Source organism: Oenanthe melanoleuca, chromosome 7 (genome assembly GCF_029582105.1).
Source record: "Oenanthe melanoleuca isolate GR-GAL-2019-014 chromosome 7, OMel1.0, whole genome shotgun sequence".
In the NCBI taxonomy this organism is placed as follows: Eukaryota; Metazoa; Chordata; class Aves; order Passeriformes; family Muscicapidae; genus Oenanthe; species Oenanthe melanoleuca.
In genome coordinates this window covers 7,713,876-7,738,318 of record NC_079341.1, presented here as the reverse complement: position 1 = coordinate 7,738,318, position 24,443 = coordinate 7,713,876, and the positions used below count along the sequence as shown (strand labels likewise).

At 42.5% G+C, this 24,443-nt stretch overlaps 2 protein-coding genes across 6 annotated transcripts in view; one reads left to right on the top strand and one right to left on the bottom strand.

The window, feature by feature from the left end:
* The window catches only part of HIBCH (3-hydroxyisobutyryl-CoA hydrolase), a 37,664-nt gene extending 27,405 nt beyond the window's left edge, over positions 1-10,259 (top strand). For both annotated transcript variants that reach the window (XM_056495930.1, XM_056495929.1), the window contains exons 12-14: positions 2,066-2,185; positions 3,337-3,370; positions 8,281-10,259. In XM_056495930.1, the coding sequence (XP_056351905.1) occupies positions 2,066-2,185; positions 3,337-3,370; positions 8,281-8,396 (270 nt within the window). In that variant the 3' untranslated portion in view covers positions 8,397-10,259. The remainder of the gene's footprint in view (positions 1-2,065; positions 2,186-3,336; positions 3,371-8,280) is intronic.
* On the bottom strand, positions 10,256-23,622 carry C7H2orf88 (chromosome 7 C2orf88 homolog). 4 transcript variants are annotated; one of them, XM_056495932.1, is made up of 4 exons: positions 23,344-23,622; positions 23,021-23,179; positions 17,853-17,925; positions 10,256-14,000 (listed from the first exon to the last, which is right to left on the bottom strand). In XM_056495932.1, exon 4 carries the CDS (start codon positions 13,839-13,841, stop codon positions 13,578-13,580), a length of 264 nt encoding a protein of 87 aa, XP_056351907.1. In that variant the 5' UTR covers positions 13,842-14,000; positions 17,853-17,925; positions 23,021-23,179; positions 23,344-23,622; the 3' UTR covers positions 10,256-13,577. The 4 variants fall into 4 exon arrangements, 3 of the variants coding, with proteins under 3 accessions (XP_056351907.1, XP_056351908.1, XP_056351909.1); XR_008840919.1 differs by having other exon boundaries at positions 13,857-14,000; XM_056495933.1 differs by lacking the exon at positions 23,021-23,179.
* Positions 23,623-24,443: the final 821 nt, after the last annotated feature.

Sequence of the window (24,443 nt, the reverse complement as noted above, 5' to 3'; positions counted from 1 at the left end):
ATCCGTTGTGTCAGTGCAACTTAATTCAGCCACCTTCTCTTACCATTTTATTGGTGTTCAGTCTACTGCAAATTCAGCTTAGAGCTTTTGGGATCATTGTGTCAAAATCAAGATGGTTTGAAAGATACTGAAATAGATGTCAAGTACTTCTTTGCATTTTAGTACTCCCCACTCCAGCCTATCCTGTCTCTTTTTCAGGCTTGTTCCCTAGCACCAATCCCCTCCTCTTTGTACAGAGGATGTATTTATAGCTACACTGGTGACTCATTTTTCTGCAATTACACCTACCCATTTTCCTGCCGTGTTCCTCTTCCTCCAGCTTGATTTATGTCAGTACCTCCTCCACCTTCAGGCTCATTGATATGCCAAGATAACCAGTCTAGGAGCTGCCTTTAGTGCTGTTTTCAGATCTTCCCCATTCTAATGCTTGCTTTGATCAGAACATGCCATGACCATTTCACCCCTGGAACCATCTGGCTATACCATGCATAGCATTTAACCTGGTCTGAGCAAAGGCTTCCTAAATGACAAAATGTGAAACTCAAAGGAGGAAAGGTCCAGTTGAAAGGTAAGGCCAGCAAGAGCATCTTTCAAGAAACAAAGGGTCCAGTTAAGAGCTGTCACCCATCTGGGACTTACAGAGTGATTAGTTAGAGGTACAGCAGATTTCTAGATTTGCTGAAAGGCAGAAGAGAGGTAAAAGCACTGTTGGGGAAAGCTTGACCAGAACTCAGGAAGTGTTGGCACTTGGAGCCAGTGGAGCTCATTCTTTGCCAGCTTCTCTCTCAGGCACAGTGATTACATGCAAGTTACAGAATGAGAGAACCAGTGCTTTGAAGGCACAATTCCACAGACTCCTGCTTGTATAGCAATCACATGTTTTTCAGCTTAACTAGGCAAAATGGGTCACTGCTGTATCAGCTGGTGTCTGAAGGGATGAAGAGTAATTGGGAGCTAGAAAAAAATGTTGCTGCTGCTGACTGGAAACCTGCCATTTCAGGCTGTGGTGAGGAGCCTAATGTCTGCAATGAAAATAATGTAAAGAGGCAAATCTTACCATCTGCTGCTTTTTAATAGTGGTAAAAATGTCCCAATTATCAGGAAATGTCTATTGTACCATGAATGATACACATCTTTTATTTGGGTTTACAAAGAAAGGAGGATCGTGTTTAGAGGAAGAAAACAATGAAAAGCAACAATAAGATTTAGCTCCTTTTCCCCACAATTCCATGAAGGTTTAAAGCTCAGTTCTTTTTTCTTAACTAGGATTTTGTCTTTCTCCCCACTTTCCCCTACTGCTTACAGGCATGCTGTTCACCAAAGGATACTCCTGAGAGCCAGATTTACAGCATTTGTTTGTGTGCTTTAAAAGAATCCAATATTTATAGCCTGTACTTCTGTCAAAAGAAGTAAGGCAAGACCTCCAAGTTTCCTATCAGTGGACTAATGTAGGGCTAAATTACTTCAGTATCTGTTGATCCCAGACAAGAAGCCTGGATAAATACATTTGGTTTATTGTAATATGTTCTTCCAGTTTTCTTCTTTGCATATCATTTGGTCTTTGCAAATGATCGTGAAGCTTGTTGCCAGTCTCTCTAGTACTACCTTATTACTTTATTGTACGAAATAAAAATTAAATGCTAAGCAATACTAATATCACCTACAATATCAGTAAATTGAAGAGCAATTCACACTATATATATGATATTTAAAAACAAAGTATAATTGCTTGTAACACTTGCCTTATCAAAAGATTCTTCTTGATAATGTCTTTCAAACTACATTAATTCTTCTGGCTAGTAGTAATTTGAGCTTAAATGATGGGACCTTAGGAGTTCTAGGCTTTCCACAAGTGATGGCACACATCCCAGAGGTCTTGCTGATCAAATCTTATGCAAGAAAGTTCATTTAATGTGACAGCTTGTTGAGAGGGATAGGTATCGCAGAGGGAGCTTATGGAGAAGAGAGCCATCATTTACTTCACAGAGTTTAAAATGCACAAAAGACAGACTTGCAAATGTGTCCAAATTGAAGAAAATAAAAATAATGTTATTGTCTTCCCCAGACTATTAATAAGATGTCACCTACATCTTTAAAGCTGACTCTGAGGCAGCTCAGAGAAGGAGCTTCCATGAGCTTACAAGAGGTCCTGCAGATGGAATACAGACTGAGCCAAGCCTGCATGGTAAGCATCAGCTGAGCCCCTTGTTCCTTTCCAGCCTCAGAGGGGGAACAGTTTACCAGAGACCAAAAATTTTATGCAGATTTCATCAAGAGTTTATAATATATAAGTTTTCATTTTCAATATCATTTTTGTGTTTGTGAGGCTGTCCTTTTTTCTAGTTTCATATTATCCTATGGAATGCAAAGGACAATACATTAATGATGGTCAGATGGGAATGTAGAAGACTTCTGTTTAAAAAAAGCATGAAAACATTACTATATAGTTTCATGTTTGGATTGTAATTTGAAAACTGGTGTTCTTGAACAGGTTTTCTGTTTAAATTGCTTAGTCCTCAGTGCCTCAGTTCCCAGCAGCAGGGTGCAAATAGTTGTTTATCACTGCCTTTCAAGAGTGTTGTCTATGAAAAATTTATCACAGCAAGAGATTTTAGTGCTATTTGTACTAAGTGCTGAGTACTTGGATAGCATATGAGAAAGTGACCCTCCCAGTGGAACAGTGCTGCTAACTGAATTACCTGAAAAAATGCCTAACAGGGATCCCCATGGAATCCTTATTATTAGTTTTGTCACATTTTAAAATAAGGTTTTTGTATGTCTGAGTAAATGATTTGTGATGGTTAAAGTAAATACTTAAAGAAGTGAAAATCTGTCTAATTCTGGTATGTTCTAATGCCTGACTAAACCTAGGATTGTGGCTCCATTACTAATGGAGCATGCTTAACATTTACCTTTATTAAAAAAGAATTGGTTGTTTACAGGATTCAATTTAAATGCAAAGTGTTCCAAGTATACAGAATATATCACAATTCCTGAAGACTGGCCTTTCTCAGAAGAATTTCTGCTGCTACACATCTTAGCCTCATCATGTGAAACTTTTTAGAAAAAGATCTGAGGTGTTAGAACTTGGAGTATGGCACAGTGCCTGGTCAGCTACAGCTCAACAGACTGATTTTAAGAGATGTGGCTGCATTTAAGCAAGAAGATACAGAGCTCTTTAATAAGTAAAGACAAAGTAGGCCTAGAAAAAAACAGTACAAGTTGGATTTAACTGAATCTTGAGAACTTGCATTTCAAGCAGAGGGGGGATAGGGAAAGATGGGATTAATAGAATCTGTTATGTTACAGCTTTTTTTTTTTTCCCTAATCTTTCAGAAAGGCCATGACTTCTACGAAGGAGTTCGAGCAGGTAAATATCCACACCAGAAACACTCCTCAAGCTCTTAACAGTACACAAATTCACAATTGTGGTGCTTCTTTGGAAATCACTACAAGTGCATGCAGCAACAGCCCAGAGAAAACTTCCCAGTTTTCCATAGGTTTTGCATGTTGGACTTGTGTGTGTTCCAAAGCGCAAGAGTCATGTTGTTTCCTTTATGTAATCTCAGTTCCCTAACATTATTTATCCACCTGGCTTCACCATCTCACATTTAACACTGACAGTACTGAGTAGCTACATGCATCACTTGTGTCCAGGTTTAGTGTTGCCACAGAGCTGGTTCAGCCAGCTACACCGTGCTTTAAGACTCAACTGTTTGTATAGAAAACTGTTGAAACAAAGACTTACTTTCCCCCATGTCCAGAATATCTCTGAATGGAAGTGTCTTACTACTAAAAAACTATATATGTAAAGGTAACATTAACTAATTAAGCATTTTAAGGCATTGGTAGTGGTAAAAGAGAGGCAAAAGAGTGGTAAAAGTAGAGCAGTGGCTCAGCAAGTTCATCCAGGGCACAGACTTCAAGCCTGCCCTTGATCCTACTGCTGATTCACTGTGCAGTTTGTCAAACCCAAAGTCACATCTGTTAGGAGCTGTAGCAATTATTTATGTACTGTTCATCACGAGATTAAATAAAGCACAGGCCTTTCTTTTCCCAAGGAGCTTACAGTACAAGACATTTGGATGGATAACATTTGGCTGGACTTCTGATTCACACAGTTACATACTCAAGTATTATCACCTCCTCCTCATTGTTTTATATCTGTCTTTATAAAGCAATTATATCCACTTGAGGAATGGATATTAGTTGGAGTGTCTGCTATTAGTAACACTGTATTAAAGACAGCCTGGGGTGAGAGATGCAAAATTTATCCATACAGTGTGGGGAAGGCTTCTGATTTTAATTAATTAATCTTTAGCACTTATTAGCAGACACTCCTTTGAAGAATTTACCACACGTGTTGAGAAGTGGTTTTCATTATGTTGGTAATGGGGACAAGGATATCTTAAAAACCCTATTCTAAATCAGCAGATAAGCTGTTGAAATATAGTTACTCAGGAAGTGACAAACTCCAAGTCTGAGTGTCAGAGGAACACCAACTGAATTTCTCCTTGCAAGGCACAAGGTCATGAAACCATCTGGGACTGCAGTACAGAACAAAGGCAAATCCCTTGTCAGTATAGCCAGGAAATACACAAACTGCACGTAAAGAGAGAGGCTGCAAGAACAGTAGTTGGGAAACTTCTCTTTTTACAGGATGATGTAGCAAAAGTTTAACTATACCAGGGGAAGGAAAAAACCAAACCCACCAAAGATCCAACTGCACTGGGGGATTGCTTAGAATAATAATTTGTTCCTGAAATTGAATCTTGTTCTCAGATTTTTCAGTCTTAGCATTGTTTCTCTTATTGGGGAAGAGTGTAGAATCTGACTCAAGATCACTTTTTGTAGTCATAAAAATCATAATCCATGAATGTGTTGAGCATCCTTTATAACAGGAAGGGAGATTATTAAGTACTTCACAGGACCAACCATTGTGAATAAAATTGATAAAAGTGTTAAGTATTAGCTTTTTCTTTCTTAAAGCATTACATTACAAGCATTTAAGTGCCAGCCTTGACCCTCTCTACCACAGAAAGATCTACCACCAAAAGAAGTTGAGTAACAACAATCAGATTTTAGTTTAAGGATGTTTCTCAGCAGCCAGTGGCCACAGGTCAGGTTTTAATAATACCATTCATCTGCTTCAAACCATAATTTAAAAAGGCTTTTTAGGGAGTAGTTGAAAAGCTTTTTAAACCTGCTTTGACCTGAGGTCAAAATTTCTTTTTAAAAAGTTTTAAATTTTTTTAGCCAGTTTTCTTTCAACCTGAAAATCTGCTGTGGCAGTCTTCCCTGTTTATGATTGTTGTGATTTGAGCTATTAAAGAAAAGCCAAAACTCTTAAAGCATAAAACACATGGATCATCAGCATTTTCCTATAAAATGGTAAATGTGGACTTGGAACATATTAGGTATCAATTTTTCACCTTGATTAATGGAAGAATAGGTAAACTAAGAAATACATAGGTCTGGGAAGTTGCCAAGAATGGTTTTTCTAATCTTACTGCCTAAGAAAAGTGTCAGTGCTCAAACACATCCAGGTAGGACATAATCTTAGCAGCAAATCTCAGGGACAAATATCTGTTAAATCATCCTCCTAACTCTTTGTGCAGGAATGTGCACTTGAAATGGAATTGTAAAGGTCTTCTGCATCTTGCTGATTCTGCAAAGATGATATTTCTGGGCAGCTTCTGCCATCTCCCCTGCAGTGCTGGCAGATGTGAGCTGTACCCTGGGCACCCCAGGGCCCTGCATGAGTTGAGAGATTTTATGGCAGCAAAGAGAATGTCAGGAGCTTGGAAATACCAGAGTTTTGACTGTGCCAGAGGAAGCTCAGCAACAGAGCACTAACTGAAGTCTGGTAGAGTCACTGCTACTGAACAGAGGGGTTTGGGATTTTGATTTAAAAAGGTGAAACAGAAGAACAAATTCTTAGCATGATGTCTGTGCTCAGTTACTTTTATCATAATGAATTTCCCTTAGCCTTAGTCTTCATAATTTGTATTCTGTTTTTATAATGATTGATCTGAAGGTGGAGAGATACGAAATATAAAGAAGTCAATGCAGAAAGGGGATATTTTCATGATACTACTAGAAAAAAATATTTTAACTCATACAAGATAAAAGACATCAGTGTCTTTTATTGACATTGAGTTTATCCACCAGAGTAAAACTGGCCACTGATCCAAACAGAAAGATGAACTTGAATGGACAGCAGTACCCTGGAGTGGAGAACTGGCAGCACTTACTGCAGCATGGCAGAGGGGAAGCTGTGGTAACATACACATGGACACTTCTTCCTCTTTGATTTAAACCATCTCTAGTCAGTGTTGGCTTTTGAGGAGACCAGACTGTTTCAGCTAGACTCTGAACTTCAAGTACAATTGAAGAAAATCAGTAGATAAGTACTACTCCAGTGGAATTAATATAATTGATTTGGGACAGTTACATCTTTTGACCCAAGCCAATCAGTGGTTTCACCATGTTCAGAAATAACTTGGAAGATCATAGCTTTTCAGTAAGTTACCCAGTTGAACAACGTAGTAAAAGCACTCTTTCACAACACATTTCCTTTAAAGAATTGTCCTCATGGATTCTGTTTCCTGTGGAATTGCAGTTTCCCATATAATGGGTTGCTTTTTACAATTCATTTATTTCTAAGGAGTCCTTAGTTCCCTATTTACAAGTAAATAGATGTAGGACTCTGATTTGCTTTGCACTTTAGGGATATAATTTAAAGAGTTGTGATGCCTGTATGTCTTCAGCTACAGAAATATTAATCAGTGCAGTTGTCATTTAAACTGTGTTTATTTTCTAGCCACTCTCCGTTGGTTAAAGGCAGAAAAATTAAGGAGAAATTTTCAGGTCACATTTTTTTACTACAAGTTGGTAGGCAAGCCACAGTTCCTGTTTTTTTGATAAACAGTCTTTAGGTAGGTATTCTTTTCACTAAACATAAAAGTCTACTCCCTTAAACATTCCTTATCTTGGATATTTCTAGTTAACTCAGTAAGAAAAAAGTCAGTTTAGAAGAACACAACAACTTACCCAAAAATAGTTGCTATTTCTTGAAATATCTCGTCCCTTTGAGTGTCATAGTTCACATGCCTTTAGAACCATCCCACCCCAAACTCTTTTTCAGAAAGTTGACAAATAAAGGCCATTCTCAGGAGAGAAATTTGAAACATGCTTCCTCTTCCTGCCCATCCTCTCTCATATGCTGTGGGCTGTGTTGGTCAGGAGGCTCCCCCAGGCCACAGGTGCATCTCCAGATCAGTTGCTGATCTCACTCACCTGAAGGGAATGTGTGTTGGGAGGGTTGCTGGCAGTCAGTGCATCCTAGGGGGCCACAGTTCTTACAGCTGTTCTTCTTTAAATTATAAAAATGTCACATTTTAAGTAGCACCCTTATGGATTTCTTAAAGCCTGAAAGGTGCTTGGAAGGATACTCTGGAATTCCATTCATACTGGTCATTTTTGCACACAAATTAACTCTCTCTTGTTTTATTGTTTGCTAATGCAGCCATTGCTGACATGCCTTCAACATTCTTGTGATACAGGGAATGTTTTTTGGGAATTGGCATTTTCTTGTTAGCCTTTTACATGTGATTCATTCAGTGATGGTTTTTATCTTCAGTGATGTATTTCCCAGGATGCAGCATAAAGTTTGCATACTGAGATTATACAGATTGTCACAGTTAAATCTACCCAGGCCTCAGTAAGTGTCAGTATTTACAAATAACGCTCAGTTCCCACAAAGATACCCTGCTTTACTCTTTGCTCATGAGTTATTTCATTATTACTTTATGTGGTGTGTTTAAATTAGCTTTAAATTAGCTTTAGGCACTTAGCACCACTGAGTCATCTCCTGTACTCTCCCAAGAGTCACATTTTGCACAGAGGTGTGAAAGCCTTGTCCAAAAGCAGCATCATCATGTATGGTTCCCAGGCTGCCATGAAGAAGCCTAAGTCAGCCAAGAGTGGCAGGTCTAACTAAAACACCAATTTCAGGTTTATTCCTTCAACTCTTGGGCTGCTTCTGAAGTGATCCACTGTTCTTGGATCATCCAGCAACTCCCAAAGACACCTCTGGACAGGTCGCAACTCAGGAACTTTTATTAGAGTAGAAATATCTGTGTTATGAAAACTCTGCCTTCTCTGGAGCACACAGGTTTGTCTCCTCCCTGTAATCACTGTAGTAATCTGTCCTGATGCAATCTTTAGTCATTTTAGTTTAGAGGAATAACTTTGGTGTTTCTCTGTTCCACCTGACAGTGCTGATTGACAAAGACCAGTCCCCCAAATGGAAGCCAGCTGCTCTAGAAGAAGTCAGTGATGAATTTGTGGACAACTGTTTTAAACCACTGGGAAACGATGATCTCAAGCTGTAAAGATCAAACCTGTTGACATCTATGTGCTTAGTTATTTGATACAAAAATTAACAGTAGTGTGATCAACTGGGACAAGACTTTTTTAGGTAGCCTGAGATTCACAAGGCTTTTTTAATTTTTATTTTTTTTTTTATTCAGGAACATTCTCTGTAATGAGAAAATAATTGTATCACTGGTTAATAATGGGAAAAATCACTTCTGGCAAATTGTTATTTTTACTGCTTTACACAGTGATTAACATTTAATTTTTTTGCATCAACTCTTAGTTTAGGAGGAGCCCTTGGGGAAAAGAGCACAGTTAAGGCATGACCTAATAAGTAGAAAGTCAACAGTGTTGTGTTCTTGGCTCTGTCACTGATCTGGTAAATTGGATTGTGCCACAGATTCTTCTGTGTACAATGAAAATAAAATATGGTTAAACCTGTAATGCAGTCAGAGCTACAAAGGAAAATGCAAGACAGAATCCATGGTGTTAAATATCCTTTTAAATAAAAGCTCAGACTGATATATTATTAGTGTGAGAACAAGAAATTGTTCTATTGATTTACTGTTTGGTCATTTTTCAGCCTTGCTGTGTGATGTAAACATTGTTTCAAACATGATAATGTTGCCAGAGCCTAGATGACATTTCTCTTTGCTTGCATAGCTCATTTTTTAAATGTCATTATGTCTGATTCAACTGCATAATCAGTATTTCACGATTTCAGAAAATTGCTGGTTTTTCTTGGTCTTACAGTGGTGAAGAAACAAGTGCCTCAAGCCTTGCTGTGAACACCAAGCAGCACATTTCCAGTGCATTCAAGGTGGCGGGGTTCTGATGCTAATGATACATGAAGTTACACATCATAGCCAGAACCCCTTGATACAAGTATTTGTGGGAGGGAAATTATTTTTTCTATTGTGTATGCAACAGACAGCTGCTAATCTTTCTTAAACATTACGCCTTCCTTTTTATGTTTTATCAGATCACATAGTAGTGTTTCTTCCTACTTACTTCTACACTTACAGGTAGGTCACAAGTACAAGTTTTGGCTTCTCTGAAGCCCAAAGGAGGAAAACTTCTGTTCAGCTAGCACTGGGGAATCAAAAAGTCAGAGCTGCAGCAGAACCATTAAAGAGTTTTCAGTGCTGGGCAGTTTTTATTAGCCACAGCAATGGTCTGCAATGGCTTAAGGCTCCTTCCTTTCTAGGAGCTGTTGCCTGGAAACAAAGTCCAGGAAATTCAGGCATCAAGGTGAATTACCAAGAGTGACTTTCAAAAAATCAGAGGTGAGCAAATGGGGAGCTAAATCAAGAAAAAATGACACCTTGCTTTGGCACTAGGCTTGTAAGATAAAATTGTTCAAATTTCAGCTACGAGTTTATGTTACCGTGGACAAAATGGTTATGAGACTGTCCTTGATTTTAGTTCCAAAAGTAATTGAAATTTCATTAATATGTCTAGAGTAATTCTGAAAGTATCACGTGGCTTTCTACCTCAAGCTGGTCCCATAAGAAGTGCAAATCTCCCCCTGTATTATTTCAAATTTTTATATGTTTTACATTCATAACAATTGCTATTTTTAATTTATTTTTTAAAGATGGGTTAATTCCATTATTTTTGTATAAAAGGAGCAGTCTTCAGCCAACTATATTAAATGAAAAACACTAATTCCCAGGGAGTAGGGATCATGCCTCCTATGATTGTAAATGACATACAAGATTATAAGAAGAACATAGTTTTAAATTAATAAGCTTTGACTTGCATGTTCAGTTGCTTCCAAAATTTATGTGAACAGAAAGTATCCCAAGCTCAAAGTAACACGATCCTATCCAGTCTGTGCAATCTTGTGGTTTTTTTCAAATAAAAGGCATACAAGCAGATGGTAAGTTGAATTTTATTTGGTCCACAAGAAAATATTTTCCACAAAAAATATTGTAAAAATATATTGTAGTGTGTTTTATTTGGGAATACTGATGTGCCTTACTCCAGAAACATCAGCTTTACAAAGTTGTGCTGCAGTTAATGTATTTTGAACAATTATTAGAATATCAAGTCAGTCACATCATATCCACTCAGATTAATCTTGTTTCCTGGAGAAAATATAAAGCAGATGTATTTTTAACTCCTAAATAGAAGTAAACAGTTTTGCAGAGTATGCCAGTCTCAAAACTGGAGTGCCTTTATTACACAAAATCAAGTCAAAGAATCAATGGTAACTTAGCTGGAAACCCACTGTCAGTGTCTCTGTGAAACTCTAATACAGCTTAGCATAAATTTATTTAGGTGAAGAAGTCTTTTCTTTTGCAATGTGTTAGTATTGTGCCTAATAAAGTACAGCAGAGCTCTGGAGAGAGATCTCCCTCAGTCTCTTAGCAGATTTTAGCACTGAACAGATTTATTTTCTATTAAGGGTAAGTGCATTATTTATAAGGACAGCATCCTGTAAAAGAGAGGATTTTCCTGGTGAGATGTCTCCCTGTTGTTTGCAAGCTTGTTTGCTTTCCATTTGCTGTGTGCCTTCCCTGAAGTGCCAGTGCCATGGAAAACATGGTAAAGCAGCTGGAATTGCACTTGGGGCCATTCTGAAGCTGCTGTAATCTTCAGGCACCAGTGATGGCCGAGGTTGGTAGGTGCAGGTGAGGGACTGGTTGGGCCACCAAGCAGCTGGTGCTGAGTCCCCCTGTGGGCAGCTCTCAGGGCAGGCAGGGCCTGCACAGGAGAGCAATCCTGGGGGCATGTTCAGTGTGCCTGGCTGAGCTCCTCTGGGAAATGCCCAGTGCTGATCACAAGGGATGCTGTGGTGGAGCCCTGGACTGTTTTATAACTCTGTGTTGGACCATGCGGTGGCAGCCGGCCAACGGGAGCTGCTTTCAGAAGTGCATCTGATATTCCTGAAGAATATCAGATGCTAAGGCTACATCCAGAGGAAGGATTTGAGACATGGCAGCAGGAAGCACTGCAACACTCGTGCTTGCCATGTACAAGGGCCAGGGCAGATCCACCTCAAGGTGCTCTGACAGTGAGTGCAGTTTTCTGCTTCTCACCTGCCTGTCCAACAATGGCTCTGGAGCTTTGGCTCCTTTATTATTAATTACTGTAGTTAGCAGTGTTAACATGAGCCCACACATGTTAGAAAGGTTGGGCCTTTTTTACTTTTTTTGTAATAAAGCTTTATTTTAGCTAGAATAATAGGAATATTTTTTAATACTGTGGTTAAGCAATATCTAGTTGATATGTACTGACTTGATCAGTGTTTTGGCGTTGCTTTCTAACTCACACTAATATATGGAGGTATTTTAGAGCAAACAGAGTATGACCTAATGTTTCATATGCTGTAGAAGTTGAAGGAACATCACTTAGCAGGAGTATTTAAGTAAACCATAAAACTTTAGTCCCATTTTGCAAATGGCTTTGAAGACAACTGCGTAACTTCAAAGAGGATGATATTACAGCTTATGAGCTGATTTCGTTCCCTTTTCCAGTAAAAGCCTAAAAACAGTCTTAATACAGGTCACTGGGAATCCAGTCTGGTCACTGGGATTTAATGCCAGCCTTGTGCTGTTGTCACAGAGAAACATTTTTCACCCTTTATTCCTGATAAAACCACTGCCTGGTATGGGTGAATTTCAAATACCTAAATATTTGCAAAACAGCTCAATTCATAGACTATCTTATGTCAGAGAATAAACTAAAATCAGCATTTGACATGGTCCTCTTTCTGCTTGCTCCCCACTGCTTGAAAAATCATGCTTTGGATCATTCACTAGAACTATGTGTTCCTTTTAAAAATAGTAACAGCTTTAGCCAGTATGGAAAGCATTTCTCTATAAAATGAAAATAAAATAGAAAGCATTTTGATCTAGTAAAAGGAACTATATCTTTTAAACTGGGCATCACAGAAAAAAGAACAAATAGGTGGTAAAAGCCAAGCTGTTAGAAGGCCTTCACTTTGTATAAAACGTCAGTAACATTGTACCTTTGGGATGAATATGAATAATGCATCCCTGTTCTGATCTGGCAAACGCCAGCCTTGAGTGCAGTGGGTCAGGCTGCCAGTCCTGGGCAAGCAGGGAGCAGTGTGTAGATGCACTGGGGGACAAAATGAAGCCCTTGAGCTTTGGGCCTAAGGCTCAGTCCCTAACTCAGCATTCAGAGCACTGCCAGGGCTCCTGTGGATCCTGCTGGCATTGCCATGAACAGGTTTTCCAGTGGGGAAGCAGCAGCCTACAGAAGCTGAAGGAAGATGTCCTGTCCCAAGGGTGGTACTTCAGAGAGGAATTTCAGTGTAATGCTGCCACAGCTCCCATGAAACAAATTGTCCTAAAGCACTGCCACACCTTTGAAGGTTGCTTTCACTAGTTACCATCAGTAGTTTTTGCACATCTCTCTGGGTTACAGTAAAACAACAAAACCAAATCCTCCCAAACCAGCCCCCTAACACAAAACAACTCCAAACAAAACCAAAAAACCAAACAGCTTTGGTCTGAACACACCAGATGTCATTAACCTATCTTACTGCAGAGTTTTAGAGACAAGCTTTCATGCATTTACAGAAGCATCTGTTAATGATAATGCACTGCTTATCAACACTGGCATGTTTCTCACTGGCTCACTTCAATGGAAGGTGAATGGCATCATCATCCAAATGGTTCTGAATACTACTGGGCTTTACGAAGAGCCTCTCATCACCTTCATTATTTCGTGGTTTTACAGATTCAGTTAGGTCACAGAATCAAAAGTAAAATTTATGATAGCAGTAACCTTTGCTACATGCAGACCTTGATTTCACTTCAGCAAAACACAGATAAATTCACCAAGCACAGAGAGTTCATCTCACCTACAGACAGACCACTGATCTTTTATGCAGAACATAGAAATAATCCACGTTTTGTCCTCTGTGGCAGTGTTTGTAGAGGTGCAGGGCAGCCACAGTCTTCCCATTGTCTGTTTAATGGTAATTTCTGGTCACATCCAACACATACAAAGACAGAGTATGATACTCTATGTATACTCAACACATGGCTGACAATGAATGACACTTGATGAACAGTTCTACTGCGATCCAGTCAGTTTGTTAGCAATCTATGTGTTGGGGGTTGTTAAAAGGCAAATTTTCTGAGGCTCTCCCCGCAGTGATGCTCAGAGACAGCTGGGGGTGCTTCCTGTGCCCTGGCAGCGCACACAGGGCTGGGCCAGGCTCAGGGCACGTCGCTCTCGATGAAGGGGATGTCGCTGTACTTGCTCTCGGTCACTGCCCACTGCCTGACCGCCTGCTCCAGGATGTCGCGCGACAGCCGCTGCGCGTAGTCCAGCACGAGGGTGCTCGAGGGGCCCCTCTCCTCCGCCTTCACCGCCAGCAGCGACGACTTCTCCCCAGCGCACCCCGAGCCTCCTGCCCCGACCCTCTCATCCTGCACGGTGTTGGAACCTTGGAAGGCAGCCTTGGATTTGATGCATCCCATGGTACATTGGAAAGCGCAGCTGCAAAATTCAGTTCAACAGCATGTTTGGATAACCTGGAAGCGGTTCCCTTGTTCGATGCAGTGTTGCTGCTTCTTGCCAGTGCCTCCAGTTATTTTCAAAGAACAGAGCATCTCCTTTTGTGCTTCTTCTGAGGAAATCTGTCAAAACAACGTTTCATATAAAGGCAATAGACAGTTTGCCATTCTCTGAGCTCAAAGGAAACGTATATTCACTACAGGCGCTTGTAGAAGCAGCTTAAATAAATCTCTGCCCAGCGTGCGTAAAATGTTTTTATCGGTAACATCCATCTACTACAAGTAGGCAAAGTTTGACCTGAATTCATGCTGCCTTTGAATGCAATTCCCAGTACAGGATGTAGGCCATCTAAGAATGTAAGTCTTAGAAAAAAAATAGTCTGTTTCTTTCTAGCTGACAATGTGTTGCACTTCTCCTGAAACTGCAAACAAATACTGTTTAGCTGCAGAGACTGCTGCTGCTGCTGCTGGAAATAAGCACCAAAACCACCCCACAGAAGCACCACACAGCCACCATAGCCAGAGTCCCATGTCATGGCTGTCGCACGCCCTCTGGGCACGATGACACTAATTCCCAGTGTCATTCTGCTGTTGCTCAAGGAGGCTGGAGCAGGGCAACTTCCAGAAGGTATTCACAAGAAACAAGAGCTGTTTTTGTTTTTTCCCTGGAGAGGGTAGGGAAAGCAGCAGCAGCCTGCTGTGATCAAGGCAATTCCAACAGAGCCAGAGCACCATTCTTACTAGAGCAGGACAACTCTAATCTAGGGAAGGGAAAGTGACCAACACCTGGCAGAGTTCTCCTCAAGTCCTCAAGATCTAGAATTTGTCAACTCCAAATACTGGAATATGTGGTTTGTTTACTGGCCTACAAAGCTGTTTCTGGGGCTACTTTCTCTCAGGCAAAGCAGAATCTCACAATACGCCTGAGTTTCCTTGGCATGCACTTACCCACTTATCAGAGTTAACAGACTGCCAGCCAAAATAAAGACTGCACAGTACAGAAACCAACTGTTCCCTACGGCTTCACCCAATGACGCTGTACTAAGGTCAGCCAAAGTTAAAGATTTTTTGTAAATAGCCTTTGAAAACACAACCATGGCAAAGATGTTAAGCCTTATTTATTTCCTTTATACGCTGGAGGAAATAGGGGCTCCAATCCAGTAACCTGATCACAGGCAAATATTTGCAGAGGAAATCAATCCCATTTGCAGGCAAATGGTGCTTTACAGGTAGGATGGGACTTTCCCAGTCTAGCACCTGACTCAAGAGAACCAGATTACTGGGACAAGCTCCTCTCCTCTCTTTGCTGCTTCATCAAAACCATTGCTAGCTGTTTGTAGGAAGTCAGTCCTAAAGGACTCCAGAAACCACCAAGTCCACACAAATGTTTTCACACCTTCAGCTTTGTACCAGGACATTTCAGCATTGTAGAGGAACGTTTGTAAACCATCTCAGTGAAGTTCAGTGAGTTTCCTTTGTGCACACTGACCTGCTGCAGCACATGCCCACTGCTTTGGGACAGGCACTGTAGTTCACAGGCCTGTAACACAAACCCCTGCCAACAAAGGCTGACCTCCACTTGTATTTTACCAATACAGAAGAGAGCCAAGCTATCAGATTTTTATTCCAGTAACTCATCATTAAATGAGTAAAGGCTGGATGATAACTTGTCATTAGATGAATAGACAGCAGGATTTCCTTCACTGCACAAAAAACTACATTTATCCCCATGGAGGCTCATACCCATGTCCGTCTTTCATATATGCTGATCAAAGCTAACATGCCTACAGACCAGAGGCCAAGGAGAGGCCTGAAAGCATTTCAGACAGCTGAATAATTCAAAGCTTTACTAGTAATATCTTGTGCATGTCTAATTTCAATATTTATCATTAATAAAACATTAATACTAATCACTGCCACCTGCTCTTCTGGACAAATATGTAGGTCCAAGTCCATGGTAAAGAATCACTAACAGCAAGTACTACCCAGCACTGCTGATACCTGAAAGCTGCAGTCTTCATCCAGCCAAGGTACTACAAGCTTCAGTGTATTTTTATCAGAGTTTATCCTGATGCTTTTCTTAAAATAGACTATTCAGATTTAGATTTTTTTATCCAAGTCTGGAGCTATAGTTTTTTTTCTTTTATTTTTTTAGCTTTTTTAATGGAAGTTGGCAGATAAGCTAGTGTCTAATGGAAAAGACAGAATGTGAGTAGAGGGAGAATAAACTTCTCCTAAAGCAGGTAGGGAGAAATTCCCTAAGGTCAGCATCTTCCTCTGCAGAACTCCCCATCTCTGCCTCTTCATTTGGGCGAAGTCAAATGTTCCTGGCATAGTCCTACACAGAGCTTACAGACAGCAAAGCACACAATACAAGTCAACTCTTCCAAATCAACTGAGCTTCAAAACAAAGTTATCAACCTCATTTTGAATTCCTGACTGTTGCTCATTTCATTCTTTACAGAGCTCAGTACTTTCCAAGCCACTGCAGTGAGTGTTACAGTTTGCCCAGTCTACTGGAGTTAATAATTGTTGGCACAGAAATTACTGCAAATGAAGCTGCCCTCAACCTTCTGGCTGCTTCCTTGTTTTCCTGACAGCCCTTGCATGCACACACACAGTGAAGTGCTGTTTAAATGCTCTCTGCCTAACTCAGCTCCAGAATGTTAAGTTCTGACAGGGATTTTAACATCTCCACCTTTCCTCGCAACACATACCCTTGAGAGGGAAAAAACCCAACAAATTAAACAGCTCATTTTACTCCCACAGCATGATGTTTCATCCTCTAACTGCACAAGGCAAAACTGTGTGATAGGAGCCTGTTTCTGTTAGTGCTCTGTGGCCAGTTGTGCCCCAGACATCACTGCATAGATGGTTTGGGGCTCAGGCCAAGAGCTCTGCAGCTTCCTCATGTGACAAAGCTGCTGGGCTTAGCTGGAGCCAGAGGTCAGCAAGCTCTGCCTGCTCTGCTCACTCTCAACCAGGAGCTAAAGCAGCACCATCACAAACCAGAATTCATCTTCTCTTTTTAGAGACAGATTTTACAGTAGGTGAAATGCTGATTTATTCATCTGAAAAATATAGGCTTCTAGTTGTGCTCAATTTTACTGGATGTACAGTCAAAATGTTTTTAAATGCTTCATTTAACTTCAGCACAACAAATACTATATGTGACTTTAATTAAAGTCTTCAAAACAATCAATTCCAAATTGGAATTGGAAGTTCCCAAAGGTAAGTTCAGATGTTTTTCCACCTATTACTTTATTTACTGTGGTAATATTAGGAGAGAGAAAATATTGAGGGGGTGGTAGCTGAACTCACCAGGCACATGAGGGCTAAGCAGTCTCTTTGCCAGCCTGGCAAAGCGTTTCCTGCCAAGGTAAGTTCATTTCTAACTACTGAAGGAAACAAAACAATGGTGAAAAGATGCCTGCAATTCACTATTAGACCATATAAAATAGAGGAAAAAAGCAGAAATCACATAACTGCCATTTTAAAAAACAAACAGGATTTTTTTAAAGCATTAAAATAATCAGTAAAAATAATTGCAAAAAGGTAAATGTGAGATATCAAAAAATAAGGGTTTCAGAGGCCTCTGCAATATACCATCATATGATAAAAACAGGCAGAGGAACAAGTGTTCTGCTGTTAGGCAACATCTGTAGCCATCATAAACAGCTAAGTTCCTGCATTTAAATGTTTCCATGAGAACCTCAGGAAAAAATCTTGAAATTTAATATTACCCTAAAAGAAACTGCTTTCTGCAACACTTTGTTAAAACAGTCACTGGATTAAAAATAAGTCCTAGTTTTCAAAATAGCTTCAAAATGTGCAGTTTTGCCTAGCTGAAGGCAGCAAGTAAATTCCTGCTGTGACAGAGCCTAACTTTTTGGTTCAAACATGACTCCTCCTCCTGCAGGGTGGTTTTCAGTTTTCCCCTGGATATTGGCAGTAGAAGCTCAGAGTGCCACTTACCAGAACCACGTCTGCTTCTAACAGGTTGTCCCCTCGTCCGCAGGAAAGCACAGCCAGCTTCACGTCTGGGACTCTGCAAGGGGAACCCAGGAACAGAGCTTAGCACTCTCCAGGATGCCAGAGGTGCACTTTATTACCAAGGTGATGAATCTGTAGTGCTGGCCTTGCACAAGCCTGCCTGCCTTTTCTCCCACACAGAACCTGACTTTGACAAAGGTAAAAGGATGATACAGCACTTAAGAAATTAGATTGAATGACAGGCTGCAACAATTTATACACAGCACCTAATGCCAGGCTCAGAGTGAGGCCACTGCTGGGGCAAGTGGCACCTGGCCATCTGCAGGATGCCAACCTCCTCCCACTGCAAGTCCAGGTCAGGAGGACTTCAGCAAGGATATGGGAAGGGCAATGTGCCCCATCTGTTGCCTAACCTCAGAAGTTTTCCCTTCTCCCTCTCAAAGCTTCTACTGAGACCTGGACCTCAATCATCCAAGTACACAAGGAGAACAGTCAGACAATCCCAGTGCTGCCATTATCACAGAAACAATAAACTCTGGAACAAAGGTATTCAGAGTTGGAGTTGGGCAGGTGACCTACCAGCAGAGGTAACCAAACAGCACTTAGGCATCTGCACCTCTGAACTGCACCCAACCACATAAAATATTCACACTGTCTGTGTATTAACAGAGGGGAAACCCAGAACATCCTCTGCCTGTCTCTCCCTATCAAGGTGGGCTGTAATTCAGGAGCACACGTGGCATTGGATACTCTGCAGCTCCAAGCAGAGCAGCAGCACACAAATGGCAGAGGGATGAATCATTCACTCAGTGCACAGCATCCCCTCCATCGCTGCAGGACTCACAGCTCCTCGTGCAAAGCAGCCCCAGGCAGGGGCTCCCAGAGCAGTCCAACCCACCAGGCTTTCAGTTCTGCCTCTCCCTAACATCCACCTTCCTTCAAATCCTCCAGAGAAGATGAACATTCATTATACCAACTCGTCCTAATGATGGGAAAATGAAGTTTCAAACAGCTACAGTTACTTTAAGACAAGCATAATATAAAAGATTCCGCTGCCTCAGGCAGTCACTGATACCCACATACCCCAAAACAACTCAGGACATAAAAAGCAGAAACGGAGATCTCATTCCTCTCAGAGCCATTCCCTCCCTCTCCTGTCGCTTAGTGCCAGCAAGAGATAAGAGCTACAGATTGGAAAAGGCTGGATGCAGCAATGGCAAACAACTGCTGTGCAGGATTAGCGTGGAAGTGAAAGTCTCCTGGTTATCTGTCTCAAGGTACATGCTGGAATTTCAAAGGCTTGGGTTTTTCCCCTCCATGGCCACAATTGATAAAGCTTTTCCAGGCTTCTAAGCCAGTTTGTAACTGAATGGGGAAATGACACATTTGCTTTTCCAAATCAGTTTACTTTAAAAGGCTTTTCAATAACAGCACAGCTGATCACAGAATCATAAAATTGGTTTGGTTGGAAAAGGCCTTTCAGATCAAGTTCTAACATTATCCCAGCACTGCCACATCCACGATTAAAACCTGTCCCTAAGGGCCATATCTCCACATCTTTTAAATACCTCCAGGAATGGTGACTCCACCACTTCCTTGGGCAGCCTGTTCCAATCCTGACCACCTTTCAGTGAAGAATCTTTGCTAACATCCAACCTAAAAACCTCTCCTGGCACAACCTGAGGTTTGGATCTATTGCTTGTTAACTGAGAGAAGAGACTGAGCCCCACCTGCCCTACAACCTCCTTTGTCAAAACACTGAGTTACTTAATGGATGCAATTTCCATGTCAAATTTCATCTTTCAAGCACTTTAGCAATGCAGTTAAGGAACATGAAAATCTTCAAACCAGAGAGAAAAACAAGAGAGAACAAAATGTTTCTTCTTCACTTTATGATTTACATGCACAGTAAATCATAGTGGGGTGTTTTTGCTGTTAAACAGTACAGCTGTGTAGATGTGAGTTTTTATGCTGACAAACTCTGGAAATCTAAAACCAGTACTGACTTTAAACAAAAAACAAACAAACAAACAAACAAACAAACAAACAAACAAAAAAAAAAAAAAAAAAACCACCTCCCCTCAAATCAAGAAACAGTCTGCTCCCTCCCCAAGACACAACCACAGAAGGCAGAAACAAAAATAAGTGCTTTCTGCACTGTTCTAGCAATCGTACCCAAGCTTTGGGAAGTGGCAAACAAAGATGAAGCACCAAAAGAAACCTTTGGGTGAAAATACCAGTAGTTCAGAGAACAGCAGTGCCAGTAGGTACAGCCCTCAGGAGCCACAATGTTACTCTTCATCCAGGAAAAAGAAGTCTTGTTAAAAGCAAAGAACACTGTGTGCTTGGTAGCTGTCTAATTTCATGAAAGTAAAACTGTACCTGAAATCCTCCCTCCAGTGCAGCAGTTTATTCACCAGAACTGCACACACAGCTCAGGGGGCAGCCTGAAGGCCACTGGACAACAGGATGCTAAAAACTTCTTACAAGTTCTGCTCATATTTTACCTCAGCTACTTGTCCAAACAGCCATACTAACAGACTGCTCTTAGTCCAAATTTGGAGAGAAATGTTTTCAATGTATTGATATTTTTTTCCCTCAATATCTCAGTATATGTGCATGCACCAGTACAGACTCTGTCAGACCATGGACAAGAGAGAACATTAACTTAGCTACTCCCACAGGAACAGGAAGGATGCCTACCATTGATGGAAGTCTGTTTTCTAGGTGGGTAACAGTGAACCTATGGACTTCCTTAGCAATTAAGGCCTAGGAATGAGGCAGTAGAGGAAAGATGCATGAAGAAGATGCAGCACTTCTCAGAAACTCCATCTACAGGAAGTTTAGCCAAGACTGAAGGAACCCAACTACAGATACTATAGAGGAATGCCTTTGGAAGAAAAAGGCATTAGTGATAGAGGAGATCCAAAATTCTCCAAGATCCCAAATACAAAATGTTATAAATACATATTATAATATTGGCTTTTCACAAATATTAAAATAGATGCTATATGCATAAAGTAACTTTGCTATAAACATATAGTTTTTATTAGACATAGCAGTGAAATAGCTGATATAGTTACGTTTGTGGTAGTTGAACTGCCTGCTTGGTTGGGATAACATCCAATATGATGAAGGCTCCTGCTACTATCAGCACCTACTGTCTGTAGAAAGTATGGACCAAAGCCCAAGCTGGAGGTGATAATAGAAACGAACTAAAACCACAGCCAAGAAATGTGAATGCTCTAAAAAGGCGGACCCAAGGAGGAACCATGCTAAACAGTTCTTGGAACATCCAAAATTCTCCAAGACCCCAAGTACAAAGTAATGCTCAAAACTGGTGAGTGAACAGAAACAAAATATCACAAATGGATATGAAGGTTTTGTATATGTACAGCTGTTTCCTTGCCACCAAAGGATGCAGATTCAACACTTCTTTCAGCAAAGCCCACAGCTCTTGTAATTATCAGCCCCCCCATCTGTACTAAGCTGCAAATCCATGGTTTGAAGACCATCCCCACATCAGGGGAAAACACCAGGCACACCCACCAAAGGTGTCCAAGTCCCACACAGAGGTTAGACTGCTCTAAGGCACAGCACTGGGCCCCGACAAAGCAGCCTCTTGGTTTATTTCAGTGCTCTAACACTGGAACAAACTAGAGTGGAAAGGAATTTTCCTACATATACCCCAAAACTTCCATCCCAACAACTCAATTGTGGAGTCACAGCCTTCCTACTAACAGTCCTCTTCAGGAACACATTGAAACATTAAGCTACTTTCAGAATAAGGCTCAGGATCTAGCCAGGTTTGTAAAGGTGCATTACTGTCCTCCACAGGTGCCAGGCAGAGACAGAGCTGCAGACAATGAGAAGGGATGCACAAATCTATACGAGCAAGAAAAGCCCCTCCTGCAGCTATTTATTGCTGGCTGCTGCCCAGCCTGGGGATCCTGCCAGCAGGAACTGAGGAGCAGCAGCACTAAAACAGTGAATTGGTGTCTCAGGCTGACAGGGTCGGGTTTTATTGTAGTGGCTGTCACAAGATTCAACTACGAACATATGGAGCTGCAGAGCATAAGGTATGAATGAGGGACACTGCCTGGCTCTGTGATGCCCTCAGGAAGCCAAAGGCTCCACTGGATTAACACAAATGAAAGTCAGAAAGAAGGAGATGGTCAAGATCTGCCCAAGATCAGATCAACAGAAGAGCACAATAAAAGCAGCACACAACCCCATTCTGCTCTTTAATCTCCAGAAGCCAATTATAAAAAGGGAAATGGGAATTAGGAATGCACCAGAAAAGCCATTTTTCCACATCTCAGATAGGAAGGCACAGGAAAACACAGCCCCACGTTTTAAAAATCACAACTATGTTACTACTGATCTGCACAAACTGAGGAATGAGAACAAAGTGAGGAGTTAACAACCAGATGCTCCAACTGTACAAAAGCTGCCCCAAACTGCAACAAAGAACTATGTCAGCCTTAAAAATCACTGTCTCACGGCTTCTCCCTGGTATTTGTTTCCTGGAATTCCATCACTCCTAAGGTGCCAGCAGAACTTGCAGCAGCAGCCGCCTTCGCGCCAGGGAAGTGGCAAGGCCGGCAGCCAGGCGGGGCAGCCGTGCCCGCACAGCTGGCACCGCTGCCAGCCCCATGCCCCCCAGCACCTGCCCACGGAAACGCCCTGAGCCTCCGCCCAACCCTTCGGGCGACTTGTACAAACCAAGGCGATTTTAAAGCAAACTGTTCTCAGCAGAACGTGATGTTCAGAAGAAAACTAATTTGTATGTACTTGAAGGTTAAAATTGCCACTTTGTTAAGGCTACAGGATAAATCCCTGCATTTTTCCTTTTTTTTTTTTTTTAATTTCTATATTTAGAAACCTAATTTGGACTGCTGCTTACTATGAGAACTATGAGAAAGCATAAAATATTTCTAGACTTTTAACAATTTTTGCCATGACAGGTCTTGCATTATTAAATCTATATTTTATAACACACCAGATGAAGGTAATCCGCTCTGTATAATGGTCAGTGTGGAAACCTGGAAAGATACTCATGGCAAGGCAGGGGCAGACAGACCCTCACATCATCTCGGCCGGCAAATACAGTAGTCTCACGTCTTCCCCACGGCAGGAACACCGTTTACCTTCCCACTCCGCATCACTCTCACTGCTGTCCGTAGCAGCACCTTTCCTCAGGGTGCCCGGCGGGAGCGGCACCTCCGCTTGGCTCAGTTCGGAGGAGTCCGTGGCCGGCAACCTCGCTGCGAGATGATGGGAGGAGTAAAGCAGCACCGCCGCCCGTCCTGAAAAACCCCACCTCAAAGCAGGGCTCTCTCCCCCCGCTCGCCCGCACCACACGAGCCCCAGGCGGCCGCAGGCCAGCGCTGTCACGGCCGGGCTCGCCCCGCGGGTGCGGCCGCGCATCCCCGCTCCCCGCCGGCCCCGGGGGATGGAGCCGGGCACATACCGGCGCGGCGGGGCGGTGTCCGTGCGAGCAGCGTGCTGGAAGCGTGGCCCCGCCGCGCACGGTGCCCGGCCGCCGGGCTGCCCCTTCCTCCGGCGGTGCCCGCGGGATCCGGCCCTCGTCCCACCGACGCCGCCGCCTCCTCCGGGCTCCTGCACGGCAAAGACGCAAACCCACCGTCAAAGTCCATGCTGGGAGCGCCTCCCGGCCCCGCCCGGCCCCGCGGCGCTCGCACAGGTAGCGCCGGGAGGGCCCCGCGCCCGCCGCCGCTCCCGCCGCTCCGCCGGGCGCTCCCCGCCCTCCCCGGGGCGCGGCGGGGCCGGGCGGGGCCGGGGGCGGGAGCGGCGCCGCGGCCCCGACCTGTGCGCGCCGCCCGCACCTGCGCCCGCCACGCATCCCTGTGCGGCTCCTGCCCCGCCCGGGGACACCGGCCCTGACATCTAAAATAGGGGAAAAGGGGGAAAATCACCCAGGCAGGAAAGCCGCCTCTTATTGGCTTCTCCTTTAATTCCTCCTCCCCCTCTGCTCAGCCCTAGTGCGGCACACCTGGAGTGCTGTGTTCAGGTCTGGGCTCCTCGGTACAAACAACACGAGGAGCTGCTGCACAGGGTCCAGCAGAGGTCACAGAGATGGTGAGGGATCTGGAGCACTCTCTCACAAGGAGAGGCTGCGGGAGCTGGGCCTGTTTAGTCTGGACTAGAGAAGACTGAGAGGGGATCTCATCATTACATATAAATATCTCGAAGGTGGGTGCCGAGAGGATGGTGCCAGGCTCGTTTCCGTGGTGCCCAGCGACTGGATGAGGAGCAGTGGCCACAAACTAAAACACAACAAGTTCCATCTTCAACATGAGGAAGACCTTTACTTTGAGTGTGGCAGAGCACTGGAACAGTGCCCAGGGAGGTTGTGGAGTCTCCCTCTCTAGAGACTCAAAACCCACCTGGGCACATTCCTGTGCCACCTGCTCCAGGTGACCCTGCCTTGGCAGGAGGGGTGGGCTGGATGGTCTCCAGAGGCCCTTCCAACAATCCTAACAATTCTGTGATTCTGTGAAATGTGGAAAAGCATGTTCAAAGAATGGAGCTGCCCGTATAAAAGCTTAG